This window comes from Aethalodelphis obliquidens, unplaced genomic scaffold, assembly GCF_003676395.1.
Source record: "Aethalodelphis obliquidens isolate GAN/ISIS:26980383/991018 unplaced genomic scaffold, ASM367639v1 scaffold2, whole genome shotgun sequence".
Taxonomy (NCBI): Eukaryota; Metazoa; Chordata; class Mammalia; order Artiodactyla; family Delphinidae; genus Aethalodelphis; species Aethalodelphis obliquidens.
The window spans coordinates 76,033,847-76,058,978 of NW_020837946.1; the positions used below are offsets into that span (position 1 = coordinate 76,033,847).

General features: G+C 35.7%; 1 protein-coding gene across 4 annotated transcripts in view; it reads right to left on the reverse strand.

Annotated features, from left to right (window-relative positions):
• The window catches only part of GALNT13 (polypeptide N-acetylgalactosaminyltransferase 13), a 549,363-nt gene that overhangs the window by 200,862 nt on the left and 323,369 nt on the right, over positions 1–25,132 (reverse strand). For all 4 annotated transcript variants that reach the window (XM_027131165.1, XM_027131155.1, XM_027131182.1 and 1 more), the window contains 2 exons: positions 22,677–22,847; positions 251–368 (listed from right to left, as the gene is read on the reverse strand). In XM_027131165.1, the coding sequence (XP_026986966.1) occupies positions 251–368; positions 22,677–22,847 (289 nt within the window). The remainder of the gene's footprint in view (positions 1–250; positions 369–22,676; positions 22,848–25,132) is intronic.

Here is a 25,132-nt window from a genome sequence, read left to right on the forward strand (position 1 = left end):
CTAGTGTCTTTGAATTATGTATAAAAGAATTATTTTGAAAACTTAAAAAATGCCTCTAATTTCCCATTTAACAGTAAATATTGCATGCAAAAAGACTCTAGCAGAGTTTCTAAACAAGTATTAAAATGACCAACTGATCAGTAATTTGTATCACTTTACAGAAAAGATTTGACAGTAAATTACTGAGTCTATATGTGCATGCTACAGCATAGTATGTTCAGAGTCAAAAAATAAAGTAAAATGCAATTACCCTAAAAGACATTTCAAGATTCTCTCCACCCCAGATATCCATTCCTGCATCGTAAGTTCCTATCTCTTCAAAGTAGTTTCTGTCAATAGAAAATAGGCCACCAGCCATAGTAGGGGTCCTAGTTGAAAAAAAACAAAAAGAAAAGAATATCTTTTGAAAACAATGTGTGGAGTTTAATGAGACTACAGCAAATACTTTTGAGACATTTTAAATTAAAAAAATAGTACTCAAAAATCTCAAACTGGAAACATAAAGCCAAGTTGTTAGAGGTTTTAAAATTAATAAATAGCATTTTATTTCACACTTTCTGTAAAACTAAATTTAGATTAGTCTATATTTTTCTTACAGGTGATCAAACGGATACAAGGAAGGAACACTGGCCATTTAAGACAGAGGCATATACATCCTTTCTGAAAGGCATAGTGAAGAGAAGTTAGTGCTCTTAGCACTATCCTTAAAGAGATGAACTGGTCATGAAACTACCAGTTGTCTTTTGTCACTTAATTATAAATTATTTGAATATGAACTCTAGAAATGTATGGAAGTGGTTTCTCTATGAAAAGATCTATAGCCTATTTAAATATGAAAAATATTAAATGCTGTAAAATGTTTATAGGCAATAAGTATCTAATGATAGTCACATAAGTACCATAGAACTTTATATCTAATTGTTTACAGCTGTTTACCCAGTTAAAATGATAGAATGAATCATATAACCCTATGGATAAACATAAATCCTGTATGCTATTCACAGTTTTAGAAGGACATTTGGCCAAGATCCAAAACTTTTTACTAGGAATAAATGCTTTTGGTTCTCATATTCAAACTTTCTCTATAGAAACTAAGAAGTCAGGTGTTAAGTTTCAAAAAGAATAATTAATTTTTAATCTAAAAAGTTTCATTAAAATCAGTGGTTAATGTGTGAACCACACAAGTTTTCTGTATAAGCAGTGTGAATTGAAACTGAAAAAGAAAGTTCTAGTTGTTCACAAATGAATCTATACTAGCAATGATTATTTTTGAATAGAGGTTTTCAACCTTTGTAGCACATTAGCAGCACCTGAAGCACCTTTAAAAAATACATTTCCATGCTTGGGTGCCACTCTCTGCAGATTTAGATTTAATTGGCCAGGAGTGCGGCCAGATCTTTGATATTGTATAAAGTTCCCAGATGAGTCTACTGTGCTGCTAAAGATGAGAAACTGATCTAGTAACTTAGATTTGGAATGCTCATCCAGGTACAGTTGACCCTTGAACAACATGGATTTGAACTGCTCGGGTCCAACTATATGCAGATATTTTTCAACAGTAACTACTACAATACTACACAACCCATGGTTGGTTGAATCCTCTGATGTGGAGAAACCTTGGATACCAAGGGCTGACTATAAATTATACTCAGATTAACCCCTGAGTTATTCAAGGGTAGTTTGAGATTGTTAGAAAACCAAATGTTCTATTTTTCTCAAAATTATATCCTCTTCTGCCACCGGATATGACCATGTCCTCTAACTGAACAGTGTAGTTCATTGAAAAACTACCAAATAATATTGTACTTGGATATCTACCATATCACAGAGTTCTCTATTTCCCCCAGTGCTCTCACTGTTTTATACTCAGGTAATTAACTGTCCATCAGTTGGAGTAGCAGAGCCTCACTTGGTCTGAGCTGTTTTATTACTTTTGGTCTTGCTGGGTTCCTATCAAGAACAGTATCATTGACCTAACGAGTAATAGAGAGAAACACTAACAAAGCTAAGCAGACGGTAATTATGGAGTAGCCATGACCCTCACCTGATTGGGGTTTTGGAACTCCATGGAAATAACTGTATAAGGTATTACAGTACTGAACAGTCTAATGAAATGAGGAACAGAAATTGCTGCAATTATCCTATCATAATGTAACCAGGTGCTTAAGAATGTTAAGGATGCATTTTTAACGATCAGAGTGCCTGTTCACTTATCTATTTACTAATAGGGAACTAATGCATTTAACTTAAATACATGTATTGACTTCCGTCTTACAGTTGGTGATAATTCCTACAAATATGTGAGAAATATATTATAAATGGCTACAATAAATTATATACTTAACCATAAAAATGACTCAAATAAGTTTTACTTTTAGTTGAAAAGTAACAAAAGCTTAAAAAACAATTGCTCAAAAAATTCCTGTATTTTCTGAAGATGGATGTTCCTAGGGAGAATTTTTTTGTGTGTATTTGCAATGTCAGCTAGCTCTCTCAAACAGTCCAGGGATGGTGCCTTAAATAATACCTACAGACACAGACAGTGTTGTATAGCATGTTCTGTTCTAAGTTAACTGCTTTGTAATGTCACCCCATGAACTATCTACATATTCCTGTGCAGACCTTAAGCGTTCAGGGTACCTAGAAAATTAAAAACCTTGATTATAGTTGAGTTAGCTAAAATTGTCTTTTTAAGGTTGTGTCTCTGCAATGTCGGACCAACCAATTCCATCAATTTTATTGGGGAAAATATAATCAGCCCAGTGGCTGCAAATATTACCTACCACACAGTAAGTAGGTGAAGATGAATTGAGTTAATAGAACTAAAGCACTTGGCACAGTGCTTGGCACAGTATAAATAGTTAATAAGGCTGGGTAATACATCTTTCTTGTTGTTGCTGATGTTAATCATTCAATCAAAATCTTAAGTGTCCTTCAATTAATTTTGGCTCCCCATATACATGCTGTCATTTTGGATTTCAAAATCATTTAAAAACACTTCAGATCCAAGAGGTTGAACTCTGCCTCTCTGAACACACCTTTTAATTTTTTAACCCCTCCTATTTCAATCCTATGGAAGTCACTTTTTATCCTTCATTGATGGTTATCATTCCTTAGCTACTCCGTATTCTCACAGAATAACTCCCTGCAGAAATCGTTTGCTTCCCTCCTCCCACCCCCTCTCCAAGACCCTGCCATGTCAGCGAACACCTAGCTGAGCACCCTAGGTTCTCTGTCCTTGCCTGACTGACCCCATTCTCTTTTTATAAATATTGGTTCCTGGGCAAACTTACCCTTCTCATCTACCTCTGCTCCTAAGACCTAGAGAATCACTAAAAAAGTAATAAGCTGAGGTCATCTGGTCCTGCTACAAGTCCACGTTATTGACCCTCTGCTAGTCCAGAAAGACCTAACAATCCTTTTACCTCTATTTGTTCACCTGTCTCATTTTTAACTGAATATTTTCCAAAGGTTTTGGACTATTTTCAAGAAGTTGAAGATTGAGGCAATGCATAAAATCTAAACTCTCTCAATCATGAACTCTAACCTCTACCTCCCTCAATCTCTACGTTAATATGTGTATGTTTCTCAGGGCTTCTTCCTTCCTCTTGTCTCAGAGAAAAGAATGTCTCCTTTCCTCTCACTGTGGGATAGCATTCACCCTTTTGCCCTCAGCCAGCTCTTTTCTGACTATAAGCATACTTTTTTTGTTTTTATTACCCCTTGATTTACTGAGATTTGCAGATATTGTGTATTTTACAAATTGAAGGTTTGTGGCAACTCTGAGTTGAGTAAGTCTATCGGCATCATTTTTCCCAAAGCATTTGCTTACTTCATGTCTCTGTGTCATTTTGGTAATTCCACACTATTTCAAACTTTTAAATTATTATTATATTTGTTGTGCTGATCTGTGATCTTCGTTGTCAACTACTGTAGTTAGGTGCACCACGAACCACGCCCGTATAAAACAGTGAACCTAATCAATAAATGTTGTGTGTGTCCTCACTGCTACACCATCCGGCTGTTCCCCTGTCTCTCTTCTTTTCCTTGGGCCTCCCTATTCCCTGAGACCAATTAATAATCCTACGATGATCTCTAAGTGTTCAAGTGAAAGAAAATGTCCTACATCTCTCACTTTAAATCAAAAGCTAGAAATGATTAAGCTTAGTGAGGAAGGCGTGTTGAAAATCGAAATAGGCCTAAAGCTAGGCCTCTTGTGCCAAACAGCCAAGTTGTGAATGCAAATGGCAAGTTCTTGAAGGAAATTAAAAATGCTACTCCAGTGAACACATGAATGGTAAGAAAGCAAAACAGCCTTATTGCTGATATGGAGAAAGTTTGAGTGGTCTGGATAGAAGATCAAACCAGGGCTTCCCTGGTGGCGCAGTGGTTGAGAGTCCGCCTGCCAACACAGGGGACACGGGTTCGTGCCCCGGTCCAGGAAGATCCCACATGCCGTGGAGCGGCAGGGCCCGTGAGCCATGGCCGCTGAGCCTGAGCGTCCAGAGCCTGCGCATCTGGAGCCTGCGCGTCCGGAGCCTGTGCTCCGCAACTGGAGAGGCCACAGCAGTGAGAGGCCCGCGTACCGCAAAGAAAAAAAAAAAAAAGAAGATTAAACCAGCTACAAAATTCTCTTAAACCCAAACCTAATCTAGTGCAAGGCCCTAACTCTCTTCAATTCTATGAAGGCTGAGAGAGGCGAGAAAGCTGCAGAAGAATGCTTCTAAAGCTAGAAGAGGTTGGTTTATTAGGTTTAAGGAAAGAAGTTGTCTCTATAACATAAACCTGCAAGGTGAAGCAGCAAGTGCTGATGTACAAGCTGCAAATTATCCAGAAATCTAGCTATTATTGAAGTTGCCTACACTAAAACACAGATTTTCAATGTAGATGAGACAGCCTTATATTGGAAGAAAATGCCACCTTAAGACTTTCATAGTTAGAGAGGAGAAGTCAATGCCTGACTTTCAAAGCTTCAAAGGATAGGCTGACCCTCTTGTTAGGGGTTAAGGAAACTGGTGACTTTAAGTTGAAGCCAATGCTAATTTACCATTCTGAAAATCCCAGGGCCCTTAAGAATTGTGCTACATCTACTCCACCTGTGCACTATAAATAGAACAACAGAGCCTGGATGATAGCAAATCTCTTTACAACATGGTTTACTGAATGTTTTAAGCCCACTGTTGAGACTTACTAAGGTGAACCTGGTCACCTTAGTGCTCTAATGGAGATGTACAACAAGATTAATGATGTTTTCATGCCTGCTAACACAACATCCATTCTGCAGCCCATGGATCAAGGAGTAATTTTGACTTTCAATTCTTATTCTTTAAGAAACCCATTTCATTAGGCTATAGCTGCCATAGATAGTGATTCCTCTGATGGATCTGGGCAAAGTTAATTGAAAACTCTCTGGAAAGGATTCACCCTTCTAGATGCGATTAAGAACATTCATGATTCATGGGAAGAGGTCATAATATCAACATTAATAGGAATTTGGAAGAAGTTGATTCCAACCTTCAAGGATGACTTTGGGGGGTTCAAGACTTCACTGTAGGATGTAACTGCAGATGTGGTGGAAATAGCAAGAGAACTAGAATTAGAGATAGAGCCTGAAGATGTGACTGAATTGCTGCAATCTCATAACAAACCTTTAACAGATGTGGAGTTGCTTCTCATGAATGAGCAAAAGAAACAGTTTATTGAGATGGAATCTACTCCTGGTGAAGCGTCTGTGAAAACTGGGAAATGACAACAAAGGATTTAGAATATTACATAAATTTAGTTGATATAGCAGTGGCAGGATTTGAGAGGACTGACTCCAATTTTGAAAGAAGTCCTATGGATAAAATACTATCTAACAACATTGCATGCTACAGAGAAATAATTTGTGAAAGGAAGAGTCAATTGATGGGGTAAACTTTACTGTCGCTTATTTTATGAAAATCCCACAGTCATTAGGCATCAACACTGAGGCAAGACCCTTCACCACCAAAAGATTATGACTTACTGTACGCTCAGATAATGGTTAGCATTTTTTAGCAAGTATTTTTTACCTAAGGTATGTATATTTTTTAGACACAATGCTTTTGCACACTTAAAAGACTACAGCATAATGTAAACATAACTTTTAAATGCACCAGGAAACCAAAAATTTGTGTGACTTGCTTTATTGTGATATTTGCTTTATTGCAGTGGTCTGGAACCAAACCCACAGTCTCTGAGCTATGCCTGTACTCTTTCAGCTACCTGTTCATTGACTATTACATTTGTGTTTTATGTGTTTGATTTCTAGATTGTCCCCTTGAGCTTACAAAACTGCTCATCTAAGTTCTACCCTAAACCATAATACATCTTCACTCCATCCTACTACTCATTCAAACCAGGGACATATATTTTCTATTCCCTTCACTGGTGATCTTATTGAAAGGATACTTTCTAACATACTCCCTCAACTCCTCTTGACCTTCTCACTAGAATCTGGATCTTGCTCCCATCTCTATAATAACCTCTTTCTGAAAGGGCCCGTTGATGATGAACTTCAACATCCTTTCCCTGCCTTCTTCCTTTGAAAGCATTTAACACAATTTACCAACCTCCTTGCTTAAATTCTTTTCACTTCTGACTCCCATTGCATTGTTCTAGAGAGGTTTTTCCTTCTATCAGTTTAAATATTTATTTTATGATGCTTATTGATTCCCCTTCCTCTTCCTTTCCCTTGCTGGCTATCAGATCTCAGTCAAGCTTTTAGTTTCACATCTGTGACATGAGTATACCATTACAGTATTGTTTTGCAGACATATGTGCTTAATAATTATCTTATTTTCCCCAAAATGTAGTCTTCTCAAGGGTCTCTCAGTGGCACTTTTCTCTTTCTCTTTACCTGTATCAGATCATCGGTCATATGCCTTTAACCATCACCTCTATGAGGATGACTCCTGATCTCTGTTGTCTTTTCTCTCTTCCCTCCTCTGCATTGGTTGTGCTTTTCTAAGTACTCACTAGATGTTTACTTAAAAAACTCCTTCTGACTCTGCTCAGTGTATGTAACATAGAACTGAGAGTGTGCTACCACATCTGTTTCTCTTTCAAAGTCCTCTATTTTTTTCTAGTGTCCTAAGACTTTATTCATCAGACCTTATTTCATCAAACCACCTTCCAGCACCTTTTTCTTTTTTGCCTCATTCGGTCATTTCCCAAATACTTCCTTTTTTTTTTCATAAGTATTTTTGACACTTATCTCTGTTATCAGGGTCACTTTCCAATTTTAGTCCTTTTATTTCTAACCATTTGTTAATGGAACTCTCATGCTTCTAGAGTCTGCTACTTCTAAAATTTATCCTACAAATCACAGCCAGATTAACTTCTCTATATCAGAATTCCTCTAAAACTGTTGACCAGATGTTTCAAAACCTATTTTAATAAATGCCAGCTTTTTAGGGCTTCCCTGGTGGCGCAGTGGTTGAGAATCTGCCTGCTAATGCAGGGGACACAGGTTCGAGCCCTGGTCTGGGAGGATCCCACACGCCGTGGAGCAACTAGGCCCGTGAGCCACAACTACTGAGCCTGCACATCTGGAGCCTGTGCTCCGCAACAAGAGAGGCCGCGACAGTGAAAGGCCCGCGCACCGCGATGAAGAGTGGCCCCCGCTCGCCGCAACTAGAGAGAGCCCGCGCACAAAAACAAAGACCCAACACAGCCAAAAATAAATAAGTAAATTTATAAAAAATAAAATAAAATAAAAAAATAAATTCCAGCTTTTTATCTTGGCAGCAGGGATCTGGACCTACCCAATGAGCTCCTCCATTCCCTTTAACTAGTTATCTGTACTTAAAGTGTTTAGTTATATCAGTAAATGCTTCACACTTTCCCACCTTGGTGCATTTGTTCACATCAATTTCCCACTTGAATTTTCCTTTGTAAACTCCCCTTATATGTTCATACCTGCTCCATTCTTAAGTCAATGCAAAGTTGATATACTCCATACAGGCTGGCCTTAGTACAAGCCTCTTCCCTCCAGTTTGGTTGTACTCTTTCCCTTCTACCTTGTACTATAGCACTCTGTTTCTCTCAAGGCAATTGTCACTTCTTATTGAGTATTATGAGTACTGAGTATTTGACTTCCATATCTGAAAGTTAAAATTACCTGCACTTTTATTTCTGGAATTGCAAAAAATTCTTTGCTTACATCTGCTAAATTGATAATAAAGATGCCTTCACTAATTCTAGGATGTTTAAAGACCTTATCCTCTACTTAGAGTTCTGGGGATTGAGTTTGATAGTATATTAGAATTACAGATATAAAGCTTTATAACAATGCAGAGTAGTAAAGAACTCAAAAAGTAAGTATTTGACATGGAAAAATACTGAAGCTTTTCAGCAGAACTTGATAAGTCCAAAGAAATTGGGATAGAATACATTTGATTATTCAGTAATGCTAAAATGCAAGGCCTGCATTTTCTCCAATAAGACAATATATCCCATACTTCACACTGGGATAACCACCATGTGTGTGAAAAGCAGGTAGACAATAAAGAAACTCTAAGAGGCAGCCAATTAGTTTTTAGGAGTATAGACTTTGTATCTAGATTGACTGGGTTCAAAACTCAGTCCCACAGTGTGACCTTCAGCAAGTCACTTAAACTCTATGCTTTGATTTGATCATCTATAAAATGGGGAAATACGTTTTTTTTTTTTTTTTTTTTTTTTTTTGCGGTACGCGGGCCTCTCACTGTTGTGGCCTCTCCCGTTGCGGAGCACAGGCTCCGGACGCGAAGGCTCAGCAGCCATGGCTCACAGGCCCAGCCGCTCCACGGCATGTGGGATCTTCCCGGACTGGGGCACGAACCTGTGCCCCCTGCATCGGCAGGCGGACTCTCAACCACTGCGCTACCAGGGAAGCCCGGGAAATACGTTTTAATGTAATACTCTTAAAATAGTATCATCTCAAAGCAAGTACTGCACATTTAAATATTAATTTTAATGAAGAAGAGGAAAACATCTGTTTATCAAGATTATAATCAAGAAACACAAATACCATATGCTAACACATATATATGGAATCTAAGGGAAAAAAATGTCATGAAGAACCTAGTAAGGTAAGACGGGAATAAAGACACAGACCTACTAGAGAATGGACTTGAGGATATGGGTAGGGGGAAGGGTAAGCTGTGACAAAGTGAGAGAGTGGCGTGGACATATATACACAACCAAACGTAAAACAGATAGCTAGTGGGAAGCAGCCACATAGCACAGGGAGATCAGCTCGGTGCTTTGTGACCACCTAGAGGGGTGGGATAGGGAGGGTGGGAGGCAGGGAGACGCAAGAGGGAAGAGATATGGGAACATATTTATATGTATAACTGATTCACTTTGTTATAAAGCAAAAACTAACACACCATTGTAAAGCAATTATACTCTAATAAAGATGTTAAAAAAATAAATAAATAAAAATAAAAACATAATAAAAATAAAAGCTAATGGAGCCATGAATAAAAATATCAGTAAGTAATATTATGAATAGTAATAATAAAAAACAGATTATAATCAGCTTTATCTTATTGTTTTCAGAGTCTAATCAATTTTCAATAGAATTGTAATATTTTAGAGCTTTAAAAGCCCTACAGATTTGGTCAACCAAATTTAATTGCAATGTATTTATATGACTTGTTCAAGGACCCCCCCCAGGTAGTTAGTGGTCCAGTTAGGAAAACAATTTCTTTCTACATATAAATTATCTATCTATTTATCTATCTATCTATCTAATCATCTGCCAATCCATCATCTCTCAATTTATCCTTATAACTCACACAACAAAAGATTTGAGGTAGCTAATTCAAAATACACTTTTTCTGATTTCAAGCTCCAAATTTATGTACCACGTTTTCCTGTGAATGTTAGTACTGCTCTTCAAAGCAATTTCTTTTAAAGTTATTGAAACATCATTTCTTCTCACTAATCCTTTGATATATCAGGATTCTATTTAATCTTACTTGGCAAATAACCAAGATCGCTGGAGAAAAAGTGTAAAGAAGATTTGTGAGACCATAGCTCAGCTTTAGGCTGTTATTTGAAACAGTCAAATTACACAATATCTAGACTGTTAATGTTTAGCTCTGTATTAATAACATTTCTCACATATTATAAACCATGATAAAGAAAAATGATAAGCATAAATATTTTATTATTTACACAAATGTGAGGCAAATAGTTGAAATGTTTCCATAATTTTGATTTTTTCAAATCATAAAATACAATGACTTCATTTTGTTAAGCTCTGTGAAGGTTTAGAACCCAAAGGAAAATTAGACGCTGTGAGTATCTCTCTGTCCTTCCATATTCTGTCAAGTATACTCAATACAGAAAACAGAAGAAAGGAATCAAGGGCATAGCCACCCTTTTACTAGAGTAACGAATAATTGCATGTTGAATGTAATTAAAGTTTTTTTCAGAGAAAAAAATGGGAAGTTTAGTGGAATACTGCACACCACAACACTCATTTGAACATATGCTGAGTAAGGAGATGCAGATTTTGGTAGAGAAGAAACTGTTACTTTAAAAGTTTATGCTGACTTAGGCTCTGAGAAAGGGAAGCTTGCTCAAATCCTGTAGAGTTTATGGAACACAGTTTCAAAGCTATTTTTATTTTTTCTTTATTTTGTTTATTTTATTTTTTTAGGTTTTGACAAGGTTTAACTTACTTTTCTTTTTTTGAATTTTATTTTATTTTATAGAGCAGGTTCTTATTAGTTATGTATTTTATACATATAAGTGTATATATGTCAACCCCAATCTCCCAATTTATCCCACCACCATCACCCAGGCCCCACCCCATTTCCCACCTTGGTATCCATACATTTGTTCTCTACATCTGCTTCTCTAATTCTGCCTTGCAAACCGGTTCATCTGTAGCATTTTTCTAGATTCCACATGTATGCGTTAATATATGATATTTGTTTTTCTCTTTCCAACTTACTTCACTCTGTATGATATTCTCTAGGTCCATCCACTTCTGTACAGAAAAAACAATTTCATTCCTTTTTATGGCTGAGTAACACTCCATGGTATGTGGGTACCACATCATCTTTATCCATTCCTCTGCTGATGGACATTTAGGTCGTGTCCATGTCCTGGCTACTGTAAATAGTGCTCCAATGAACACTGGGGTGAATGTGTCATTTTGAATTATGGTTTTCTCTGGGTATATGCCCAGTAGTGGGATTACTGGGTCATATGGTAGCTCTATTTTTACTTTTTTAAGGAACCTCCATGCTGTTCTCCATAGTGGCTATATCAATGTACATTCCCACCAACAGTGCAAGTGGGTTCCCTTTTCTCCACATCCTCTCCAGCATTTGTTGTTTGGAGATTTTCTGATGAGGCCCTTTCTAACTGGTGTAGGGTGATACCTCATTGTAGTTTTGATTTTCATTTCTCTAATAATTAGTGATGTTGAGCATTTTTTCATGTGTTTGTTGGCCACCTGTATGTCTTCTTTGAAGAAATGTCTATTAAGGTCTTCTGTCCATTTTTTGATTTGCTTTTTTTTTTAATCAAAGCTACTTTTTTAAAATTTTATTTTCTATCTAACATTTTTAATGGAGTATAATTGCTTTTCAATGGTGTGTTAGTTTCTGCTTTATAACAAAGTGAATCAGCTATACATACACATATTTCCCCATATCTCCTCCCTCTTGCATCTCCCCTCCCACGCTCCCTATCCCACCCCTTTAGGTGGTCACAAAGCACCGAGGTGATCTCCCTGTGCTATGCACCTGCTTCCCACTAGCTATTTATTTTACATTTATTAGTGTATATATGTCACTGCTACTCTCTCACTTCATTCCAGCTTACCTTTCCCCCTCCCTGTGTCCTCAAGTCCATTCTCTACATCTGCATCTCTATTCCTGTCCTGCCCTTAGGTTCATTAGAACCATTTTTTTTAATTTTAGATTCCATATATATGTGTTAGCATTAGATATTTGTTTTTCTCTTTCTGACTTACTTCACTCGGTATGACAGACTCTAGGTCCATCCATCTCATTACAAATAACTCAACTTTGTTTCTTTTTATGGCTGAGTAATATTCCATTGTATATATGTGCCACATCTTCTTTATCCATTTCTCTGTTGACGGACATTTAGGTCGTGTCCATGTCCTGGCTACTGTAAACAGAGCTGCAATGAACATTGTGGTACATTACTCTTTTTGAATTATGGTTTTCTCAGGGTATATACCCAGGAGTGGGATTGCTGGGTCGTATGGTAGTTCTAGTTTTAGTTTTTTAAGGAAGCTCCATACTGTTCTCCATAGTGGCTGTATCAATTTACATTCCCACCCACACAGCAAGAAGGTTCCCTTTTCTCCACACCCTCTCCAGAATTTATTCTTTGTAGATTTTTTGATGATGGTTATTCTGACCGGTGTGAGGTGATACCTCACTGCAGTTCTGATCTGCATTTCTCTAATGATTAGTGATGTTGAGCATCCTTTCATGTATTTGTTGGCAATCTGTATGTCTTCTCTGGAGAAATGTCTATTTAGATCTTCTGCCCATTTTTAGACTGGGTTGTTTTTTTGATATTCAGCTGCATAAGTTGCTTGTAAATTTTGGAGATTAATCCTTTTTCAGTTTCTTCATTCGGAAATATTTTCTCCCATTCAGATGGTTGTCTTTTCATCTTGATTATGGTTTCCTTTGCTGTGCAAAAGCTCTTGTTTGCTTAGGTCCCATTTGTTTTTTGTTTTTATTTCCATTTCTCTAGAAGATGGGTCAAAAAGGATCTTGCTGTGATTTATGTCATAGAACATTTTGCCTATGTTTTCCTCTAAGAGTTTTATAGTGTCTGGCCTTAAATTTGGGTCTTTAATCCATTTTAAGTTTATTTTTCTGTATGGTGTTAGGGAGTGTTCTAATTTCATTTTTTTACATGTAACTGTCCAGTTTTCCCAGCACCACTTATTGAGGAGGCTGTCTTTTCTCTACTGTATATTCTTGTATCCTTTATCAAAAATAAGGTGACCATATGCATGTGGGTTTATCTCTGGACTTTCTATCCTGTTCCATTGATCTATATTTCTGTTTTTGTGCCAGTACCATACTGTCTTGATTACTGTAGCTTAGTAGTACAGTCTGAAGTCTGGGAGCCTGATTCCTCCAGCTCTGTTTTTCTTTCTCAAGATTGCTTTGGCTATTTGAGGTTTTTGTGTTTCCAAACAAATTGTGAAATTTTTTGTTCTAGTTTTGTGAAAAGTGCCATTGGTAGTTTGATAGGGATTGCATTGAATCAGTAGATTGCTTTGGGTAGTAGTGTCATTATCACAATGTTGATTCTTCCAATCTAGGAACATGGTATATCTCACCATCTGTTTGTATCATCTTTATTTACTTTCATCAGTGTCTTATAATTTTCTGCATACAGGTCTTTTGTAACCTTAGGTAGGTTTATTCCTAGGTATTTTATTCTTTTTTGCTGCAATGATACATGGGAGTGTTTCCCTAATTTCTCTTTCAGATTTTCCATCATTAGTGTCTAGGAATGCAAGAGATTTCTGTGCATTAATTTTGCATTCTGCTACTTTACCAAATTCATTGATTAGCTTTAGTAGTTTTCTGCTAGTGTCTTTAGGATTCTATATGTATAGTATCATATCATCGGCCAACAATGACAACTTTACTTCTACTTTTCTGATTTGGATTCCTTTTATTTCTTTTTCTTCTCTGATTGCTGCGGCTAAAACTTCCAAAACTATGTTGAATAACAGCGGTGAGAGTGGACAACATTGTCTTGTTCCTACCTTAGAGGAAATGGTTTCAGTTTTTCATCACTGAGAATGATGTTGGCCATGTGTTTGTCATATATGGCCTTTATTATGTTGAGCTAAGTTCCCTCTATGCCTACTTTCTGGCGGGTTTTTTTATCATAAATGGGCACTGACTTTGTCAAAAGCTTTTTCTGCATCTACTGAGACGATCATATGGTTTTTATCCTTCAATTTGTTAATAAGGTGTATCACATTGATTGATTTGCGTATATTGAAGAATCCTTGCATTTCTGGGATAAACCCCACTTGATCATGGTGTATTATGCTTTTAATGTGCTGTTGGATTCTCTTTACTAGTATTTTGTTGAGGAATTTTGCATTTATGTCCATCAGTGATATTGGCCTGTAGTTTTCTCTTTTTGTGACATCTTTGTCTGGTTTTGGTATCAGGGTGATGGTGGCCTCGTAGAATGAGTTTGGGAGTGATCCTCCCTCTGCTATATTTTGGAAGAGTTTGAGAAGGATAGGTGTTAGCTCTTCTCTAAATGTTTGATAGAATTTGCCTGTGAAGCCATCTGGTCCTGGGCTTTTGTTTGTTGGAAGATTTTTAGTCACAGTGTCAATTTCAGTGCTTGTGAGTGGTTTGTTTGTATTTTCTATTTCTTCCTGGCTCAGTCTCGGAAGGTTATGCTTTTCTAAGAATTTGCCCATTTCTTCCAGGTTGTCCATTTTATTGGCATAGAGTTGTTTGTAGTAATCTCTCATGCTCCTTTGTATTTCTTCAGTGTCAGTTGTTACTTCTCCTTTTCCATTTCTAATTCTACTGATTTGAGTTTTCTCCCCTTTTTTCTTGATGAGTTTGGCTAATGGTTTATTGATTTTGTTTATCTTCTCAAAGAACCAGCCTTTAGTTTTATTGATCTTTACTATTGTTTCCCTCATTTTTCATTTATTTTTGATCTGATCTTTATGATATCTTTTCTCTGCTAATTTTCAGGTTTTTTTGTTCTCCTTTCTCTAATTGCTTTAGGTGTAAGGTTAGATTGTTTATTTGAGATGTTTCTTATTTCTTGAGGTAGGACTGTATTGCTATAATCTTACTTCTTAGAACTGCTGTTGCTGCATCCCATGGGTATTGGGTCATCATGTTTTCATTTTCATTTGTTTTTAGGTATTTTTAGTTTCCTCTGATTTCTTCAGCAATCTGTTGGTTATTTAGTAGTGTATTGTTTAGCCTCCATGTGTTGTTATTTGTTACAGATTTTTTCCCATAATTGATATCGAGTCTCATAACGTTGTTTTTGGAAAAGATACTTGATACTATTTCAATTTTTTTAAATTTAGCAAGGTTTTATTTGTGACCCAAGATATGATCTACCCTGGAAAATGGTGTATGAGCACTTGAGAAGAAAGTGTATTCTGTTGTGTTGCGATGGAATGTCCTTTAAATATCAATTAAGTCCACCTTGTTTAATGTATCATTTAAAGCCTGTGTTTCTTTATTTGTTTTCATTTAGGATGGTCTGTCCATTGGTGAACGTGGGGTGTTAAAGTCCCCTACTATGATTGTGTTACTGTTGATTTCCCCTTTTATGGCTGTTAGCATTCGCCTTATGTATTGAGGTGCTCCTTTATTGGGTGAATAAATATTTACAATTGTTATATCTTCTTCTTGGATTGATCCCTTGATCATTATGTAGTGTCCTTCTTTGTCTCTTGTGATAGTCTTTATTTTAAACACTATTTTGACTTTGAGAATTGTCTATGAGAACTGCTACTCCAGGTTTCTTTTGATTTCCATTTGCATGGAATATCTTTTTCCATCCCCTCACGTTCCGTCTGTATGTGTCTCTAGGTCTGAAATGGGTCTGTTTTAGACAGCATATATACTGGTCTTGTTTTTGTATCAATTCAGCCAGTCTATGTCTTTTGGTTGGAACATTTACATTTAAGGTAGTTATCAATATGTATGTTCCTATTACCATTTTCTAAATTGTTTTGGGTTTCTTATTGTAGGTCTTTTCCTTCTCTTGTGTTTCCTGCCTAGAGAAGTTCCTTTAGCATTTGTTGTAAAGTTGGTTTGGTGGTGCTGAATTCTCTTAGCTTTTGCTTGTCTATAAAGGTTTTGATTTCTCTGTCGAATCTGAATGAGATCGTTGCTGGGCAGAGTAATTTTGATTGTAGGTTTTTCCCTTTCATCACTTTAAATATGTCCTGCCACTCCTTCTGGCTTGCACAGTTTCTTCGGAAAGATCAGCTGTTAACCTTATGGGGATTCCCTTGGATGTTATTTGTTGTTTTTTCCTTGCTGCTTTTTTTTTTTGTTTGTTTCCTTGCTGCTTTTAATGTATTTTCTTTGTATTTAATTTTTGATAGTTTGATTAATATGTGTCTGGGCACGTTTCTCCTTGGATTTATCCTGTATTGGATTCTCTGCTCTTCCTATACTTGATTCACTATTTCCTTCCCATATTAGGGAAGTTTTCAACTATTATCTCTTCAAATTTTTTCTCAATCCCTTTCTTTTTCTCTTCTTCTTCTGGAAGCCCTATAATTCGAATGTTGGTGTATTTAATGTTGTCCCAAAGGTCTCTGAAACTGTCCTCAATTCTTTTCATTCTTTTTTCTTTATTCTGCTCTGCAGTAGTTATTTCCACTATTTTATCTTCCAGGTCACTTATCCGTTCTGCCTCAGTTATTCTGCTACTGATTCCTTCTAGAGAATTTTTAATTTCATTTTTTGTGTTGTTCATCATTGTTTGTTTGCTCTTTAGTTCTTCTAGGTCCTTGTTAAACGGTTCTTGTATTTTCTCCATTGTGTTTCCCAGATTTTTTTTTATCATCTTTACTGTCATTACTCTGAATTCTTTTTCAGGTAGATTGCCTATTTCCTGTTCATGTTTGGTCTGGTGGGTTTTTACCTTGCTTCATGTGCTGTGTGTTTCTCTGTCTTATCATTTTGCTTAACTCACTGTTTTTGGGGTCTCCTTTTTGCAGGCAGGTTTGTAGTTCCCGTTGTTTTTGGTTTCTGCCCCCAGTGGCTAATGTTGGTTCAGTGGGTTGTGTAGGCTTCCTGTTGGAGGGGACTGGTACCTGTGTTCTGGTTGGTGGGGCTGAATCTTGTCTTTCTGGTGGGCAGACCGCATCCGGTGGTATGTTTTGGGGTGTTTGTGACCTTATTATGATTTTAGGCAGCCTCTCTGTTAATGGGTGGGGTTATGTTCCTGTCTTGCTAGTTGTTTGGCATAAGGTGTCCAGCACTGTAGCTTACTGGTTGTTGAGTGGAGCTGGGTCTTACGTTGAGATGGAGATCTCTCAGAGAACTTTAGCCATTTGATATTACGTGGAGCCAGGGGGTGTCTGGTGGACCAATGTTCTGAACTTGGTTCTCCCTCCTCAGAGGCACAGGCCTGACACCCAGCCGGAGCACCAAGACCCTGTCAGTCACACGGCTGCTAGTGTTGGAGGGTCTCCTGCAGAGGCGGGGGTTGGCTGTGGCATACCACGGGGACAAGGACACTGGCAGCAGAAGTTCTGGGAAGTACTCCTTGGCCTGAGGCCTCCCAGAGTCTGCCATTAGCCCCCTCAGACCTAGGTTTTTGTTTTATGGGATAAAATTTTCAACATGTAGTTAAAGCTGGTCTTCCTAAAGCCAGGCTGCCTGCAGCAGCAAGTTTTTCCAGTCCCTCTTCCAAGCCTAATCAAAGCTATTTTTAAGTTCTGCTTAGTATGGGCAAGTGGCTCGTTTTTCTGCCAAAGAATCCATTTACCAAGAAATACTGGAATCAAATACCTTAACCTGTGCTTAAAGACCTATATTACCAAAAAAGGAATAGTTATTTTTTCCTTTTTCCTTAATCCTTTTTCATAATCCTCACCACCTGATAAAACTCTAAGCTTCCAAAGAGAATGTATAGTAAATGGTGCAAATTTTAATCTTTCCTTTTGCTTTCATTTACTGCTTCAGAGGGGTCAAAATAACGATGGGGCCAGATGTTTTTAAATGTTTTTGTTAATGTGATACAATTATTCAGTATATAAATGTGATATTTAGTTCATCACCCTGTAATCTTTCTATACCACTCCTGTTTTCTTCTCATCTCAATAGACTGCTAGGAACATCTTGTAAATTATCTTCTAAACCATTAGGAAGTAATATACTGTAAATGTACTATTTTCTCCAAGGAATACAGATTTAAAGATTCCACTTGAGGTAGAATTTTTCTTTTTCTCAAAGTCAACATATATTAGATTTTAACACAAGTAGGGTTGAATGTTGGACTGTTGAACATTCTGAAGTCCTTTCAAAGTCTGTTCTATGCACAGCCTTGACCTTACCCTGTGCTGTTGCTTTAGTATCTCCTATTGTAAAGAAGTGTCTCACAGGCTTTATCTGTTTCTGCTTTCTTTCCTCCAATTTAAAAGTGTATTTTCATTGGACTGAGGAAAATACAATAAAGAAAACCTGATAGATAAAAATTAAGAAATATATTACTAGTTGCTATTATAGAATTAGAAATATTATCATATTTGTATAAGATTTTACAGAATAAACTAGGTGTTTTTCATTTATTATACTTCCTAGAGGAACTATAAATTGGAGTCAGTAATGATTTGGGGGGAGAAAATCAAATTGGCAAAAGTTATACAAGAATACTAAATCAAATTTCATATTGCTTGATTGCATAATTCTAAAGAGACTACATTATTGCAAAAACTGTGGATCACAGACATACATGGCAAAAACATAAAGTATAAAACTCTTAGTTGACTTTAGACTATTAAAAATAGAGACAGGGCTTAGTAAAAAATTTAGATATTAACCACCATTAAAATTTTTATTTGTGATAAAATGTTAATGGTATAGAAAAATACTAATGATACATCAATTTTTAGATTGTGTGGAAATGTATCTGGAAAGAAATGCTCTGGAAGTAAATATAACAAAATACTAAAAGAACTGGTTCATTGGTGTTCTGCTTCTTTAAACTTACAGATACTCATCACATTTATTTTTCAATGCATAGATCTGTTACTTATATTACCAGAAATAAATTTAAAATAACTATTTTCAAATAGTTTCAAATTTCATTTAATATTTTATAGCACTTCACCAGTTAAGCAAGGCAGGGAGAATAATTTTCCACTTTATAGTTGAGAAGAATTGGGTAAATTCCCAATAGGAGGAGCTTGAAATAAAACCCAGATCCTCCAAAGCCAGCTTTAATGCTTCTTCTATGATATCACACTAGAAGGATACAGGAAATAATATATGTGAATATTCTATGAGTTTTTCGCAATGATTGTAATCCAAGTTGTTATTAATACCATTGTTTAATTTATTTGATCTTCTTTATAAATTCCTAATTCCAATTGAGGGAAAAATAAATGTATGAGATCAGACAAATGTTAATAAAAATGGATACCAAAGTCAAATGTGTCAGAAGTAAAAACTCATAATTATCAATACATCTATGTTTAATTTATTATGCTAGCATGGATTAGAAGAAAATCTAAAACTCTTTTGTTTTACTTTAGAAAAATACTGAACATGGTACTCAATGTAAGAAAGAGGGGAGTCATACTGAGAATATTAATAATGACTAAATGTGAAAAAAGTCCATAAGGTAAGACACAAAGGGTAAAGAAAGATAAATAGACTTGATAAATAACTCATAGGCTTTTAATTAAGTAATCTATTTCAATCAGTGAGAAATTAAAATAGAGACTAATACTTTTATAACTATTTATTTAGGGTTACTTACAGAGCATAATTAGGAGACTAACGCCATCAATAAGATTAAAGAGCCAGGGTCTTTTCCAGAAGCCCACACCACTCTATCAGTTGACACAATTTAACTCCTGTACATCCACTTGCTAGCCAGTTGTCCTGGCCTCTTCCCCTTATCCAGCAGACTTACAGCTGGTGCCAGATAGTGAGCAACTTTAGTGCAGAGATAGCTCTATTCAGCTTTGCATGTGTAGAACCTAACACAGTACTCAACAGTGTTTGCGTATGTGTTTTTTCATGTGGAAAAACATGCAAAACTAAACTATTGCTCATTTCAATAGCCTGAACCAAATCAACTGAACAGTTATATTTATTATATAGAAAAAATGCATACTACACCCGCAAACTAATTAAATGATTTGGGAGATTATCTGCACTACCAGATAACTTATGCTACCAGTTAAAATATCTCATTTTTAAAATGTTGGTAATTTTAATAAGTGCAAAACATTATGTAGGCGAAAGAAAACACATCAACAGAGCATATTTGACACACAGCCTCTTGGTTTATGACCCCTGGTTTAACGATTTGATTACTGTATTGTTGCACATATAATTGAGATATTCCTGAAAAGTCACATAATTTGACTACTAAAATATCAAGGACAGTTTACTGATTAAAGAAAACTAAATAGAAAGAAGAACAAAAGCTGGACTATGTATGCTATGCTATTATTCCATACTCATAACTTCACAATTGCCAAGCATGTCGCAAACTCCACTTATTATCAAAAAGAAAATATCAAAGCCCAGAGGTTGGGCTTCCGTGGTGGCGCAGTGGTTGAGAGTCCGCCTGCCGATGCGGCGGACACGGGTTCGTGCCCCGGTCTGGGAGGATCCCACATGCCACGGAGCGGCTGGGCCCATGAACCGTGGCCCTTGAGCCTGCGCGTCCGGAGCCTGTGCTCCGCAACGGGAGAGGCCACAAAAAGTGAGAGGCCGGCGTACCGAAAAAAAAAAAAAAAAAAAGCCCAGAGGTTGAGAATAGAATAATAAGTATAACCATTATAAACTTTACTTTAAATGAGGTATAACTAAGGTTAGGTTACAAGTTCAAGTTGTTCCTCTATGTATGCAAATGCATGATTGTATTTCTAAATGATGACTAACTAGCCAATTACAGTCACTAGAAAGTTCTGTCATAACTGACATTTTAAATAAAGCATTATAAAGAAAACCAAAATTTCAACCTAATTTTAATCACTTTAGCTATTCAGAATTCTGTTAATCAAGTAGGAAAAAAATTGTCTTTAACACCTAGAATGATTTATCTGTTTGTATGAATGTGAGAAAAATGATCACATCCTCGAGTAATAGATTACAAGTACAAAGAAAGTTCACATTACAGCTATGCTGATGAAAATTACCTGCAGGCTATTACAACACAGCCAGTGAATTAATTAACCTTTTGCCATAAGAATCTAGAAACTTCAGCAAAGACTGAGCTTTCTCTTTCTCTTGCTCCAGCTCTCTTAGCATTGAAATACTGCTCCTTCACAGTGAAATACTGTGCAGTTACTAAGGCAAACAAATAAAATATACTCAGATTTCATCATCTCTCCATGTTATTACAATAAAATCACATAAATTGTGATGAAAATATAGCAATTTGGATGTTTCCTCTTTTGCTTTAGTTAATGAAAGATGAGAAATAATGGTAGATTTCTATGTAGATCTTTACTTTTATGAATAAGATGAGCAATTTCTTACTATGAATGTTGGCTAGCTCTTAATTATTTACCTTTTGACTCTGTGAGAAGATAAAGTTTAAAAAAGTATGTCTTTTGCCAATGTGTTAAAAAAGTAAGGATGCACATGCAATCTTTAAACCTCTTTTTCAAATAACACATTGTCTATATTTGAGTGTATTGGTCATGTATTTCGATAATTTTCACTTGGGATCTGAAGCTGAAAAATTATCTAACACTAAATGAAACCATGATCTAAGAAAATAGGATTTTTAACAAACAATGGTAATATGAGCCATTGTATTTCCTCAAGTTGTTAGAGGCAAGGATCAATAAGACAAGACGAATGTGAAGATGACAGCAAGAGTTAAGGACTGCTAAATTACACTCCAAATATTGACATAATAATTTCACATCCTTACGCAACTGTTTGGAACTACATGTTATTTTCTTTTTGATGTAGTTAATATATCCTTAAGAGGGTTAACAGTGCCAATATTTAATTGTCCAATAACAAGTATTGAGAGCTGTTCACTTCCATTAGCCAATTTTTTGAGCTAGTTTTAATTAATTCATTATATAATTAGTCTTGTCAATAGATAAGTCATTCTCTCAGTAGGCTAGGAGACATTCTTGTCTAGATAATGAGTTATATATATTGTTTTAGAATGTTAGGGTACTTCTTTATTGTTCCAACCAAATGATGATTTACCAGATTCATCTTTAAAGAGCTAAACTAGTGAACTCCCTCCCCAAGTATTGTTCAGGAAATCAATTTTTGGTTGCAGGCAAGAGGCACACAATAGTATCTTAAAATAAGAAGGTGATAATTTTATATTAATAAATCAGATAATGCTTATCTAGACAACTAAAGATTTATATGATAGTTCTTATTTTGTATTAAGGGCAAACACATATTTTAAACGTAAATATTTCAACTTAAGTAGCTTTTTAAATAATTTGGAACAAACAATAAATCCTTCATAATTGTTCATATATTAAAATTTTCCAAATGGAGCTTTCTTTTGTATCTATAGGGAAGATAGCTCTTTAAGGTTGGTAAATTTAAAATATTTACTAAAACATTTTTGGTTATATCTCTGTTATAAAGTATATTACATCTACCTGAAGTATCAAGGTTAACACATACCTGTCACATAGAAAATTCACAATACATATGTTTTGAATATAAGAATACACAGTTTCAAAAAAATTGGCACTTCTTCCAGTACTTAAATTTGTCTGTGCAATTTAAAGTAGATTTAATATTGTCATTGATTCTTATATGATCATGTAAAACGTGATAATACATATATGCATATGAATAAAAAGTATATGTCTTCAAAAGTCTAAAAAATGATCATACAAATTGATAATATTCCTTAATTATTATAGGAATACACATGCTATGCTTTGGAAGATATGCTCTACATACCTAACAGGTAATGTTCTGTCTCCTTTCCTTCTATCCATTTCTCTTTGGGGAACAGGATACCAACGGAAATTCAGTTTCCAGTTAAAACCCCCATAAGTCATGTCTGACCCGGCCATATATTCAAAGGTATCATCACTAATCACATCAATGATGGGGCATACAACTGTTTTCCTGCAGAAAAATTAAAATCAGTTTACATATAAATAATAATTTAAATGTTACCTTAGCTTCTTTAAACTTAATATAGCTGACATGTTGAAATTTATTTTGTGACTTTAATTTGCCTTTATTTTCATGTTATCCTTTTTCTCTGTAAAATTACTTCCTTTTACTGCATCTTACTTCAGTCTACTTTTATTCTATCATGTATAATCTAATCAAATATACTAATTGATCTTCAAGCTGACTTCCAAACGCATTCTAGATACTAACTCAGCGGGATGAACATGGTCTATTTTTCATAAAACCTCCACTCACAGCATGATTAGCAGAGCTGCTTTGATATTATGCATCATTTTAGCTATAGACCACTGAAAATCAACAGCATGCGGGGAGTGAAGAATGAATGATGGCAAATTAGATCTGGTAGTTTGACTCTCAAAGGCAATAGGTAAGTTTAAAGAGATAGTTCACAGAAAACCTTCATAGAAAAACAAACAAATGAAAATCCAAGAAGCAACGATAAAAATCATGATCATGAGTACAAGTAAATATTTCCTATGAATGACATTAGTGTCATGACAATTTCTGAGTGAACTGTCCTAGACTTATAGTTTACACTAAAATAAAATAAAAAAAAGCTTACACTAACAATCTACATATTTTAAGATGGGAAAAGATAAGCAACTTCAGTTTCTGGTGTTTTATGATCCATTTTTTCTTAAAGTAAGAGGAAGAGCCAGGACATTTGGGTTTTTTTTTTTTATTTTATTGAAATATAGTTGATTTACAATGTGTTAATTTCTGCTGTACAGCAAAGTGATTCAGTTATACAGATTTGATACTCTTGATGGTGGCTTTTTACGGTAAGGAACTTTTCACCATGGGAGATCATTAGGTACTCTTTTAATCCATGTTGTGCTTTCTCCAGTCTTCTCCTACTCCAGGTTTATATGTTTTATTATGGGATCAAGCTTTTGTCATCTTCACAGTAAATGTTCAAACAACTGTGCCTTGTTTGTAGCTAATTCCTAAGAGTAGAGCTTGCTTTTCATATAAGATAGAAGGTGAACATACAATTGAATCACCCATAGATGTAAACATACAATTGAATCACCCATAGATGTGGAAAGCAAGGACATGCTGTCCATTATTTATTCTGGTTTTGTAACAACAGCATCACCAACACTCATTTTCTATTTGGTCTTATATGCCACACAATTGGCCCATGCATAGAGTTCTCTGAAATTAATAGATTTAATTTAGCCTTGGAAAAGCTTCTTGGTAACTTTGGTCCTTATAAAAGCAATATCTTTCTCTCTTTCTTCATTACATTTAATAATTTAAATTATAGGGAGATGAAATTAGGTCTAATAACCTTGAATAGGACTTTATTATCTAGTTATGGCAACTTTACAACATATAAGTAGGACAAGGCATTAGAGTTCATTATATGCAAATACAATCTAAATACGTTGTTAGATGAAAAAAATAAATGATCCATTCATGACCATAGTGAAACAACATTGTATTAAAAACTCACTGAGTTGAATACGAAACACATGTTTTAAAAAGCAGCATAATGTATGAAAAGCTGTCAGGAAATGAATTTAAGAGGTTCTAAGTTCATTATACTTTGCCAACCTTACCTTCCTGTGCATACTGTACCATACACAGAATGGAAAAATGTTATTAGCCATATATTACACTCAGTTGACTAAAAGGTTCCCACTGCTTTCTTCAACTGCTATGGTTCATTTTACTGACAACTTCTATCCATCTTCCTGGCAAGTACCAAATCCTGCCATTTATGTGATATAGCTGCACTAGCTCACACTAAGCAGCCCCTGTCTTGGAAGCTTAATTAAAAACTTCAATTCTAAAAAGACCTTTCCACTGTAGGTGAAATGACTATGCAAGCAAGGTGTTATGCAATGCTTTGTTCCTATATCAGACAGCAATCAGCATAGCTGTCTTCATTAGGCGCTTAGGAATGACACTCATTTACCACCCATGTTTATGAGTATCTGCAAAAAACCCACTTCATAGCATCATCATCAGAAAGAATTTCAGCTAACTATGAGGGTTCTTAATTTCTATATTCTTCAACTTTTCAGATTTCATAATATGTCTGTACAAAAGGACAATATTATTTAAATAATTAAACATTCTTACAGCTGTGCTTTCTATGCTTTTTTTTTTTTAAATCCTTGTTTCATTTCAGTGGGGTGCATGAGTGTGAGTTTATTTTTAAGATCATCAGGGTGGCTTTGGACTAGACTTTGAATAAGGGCACT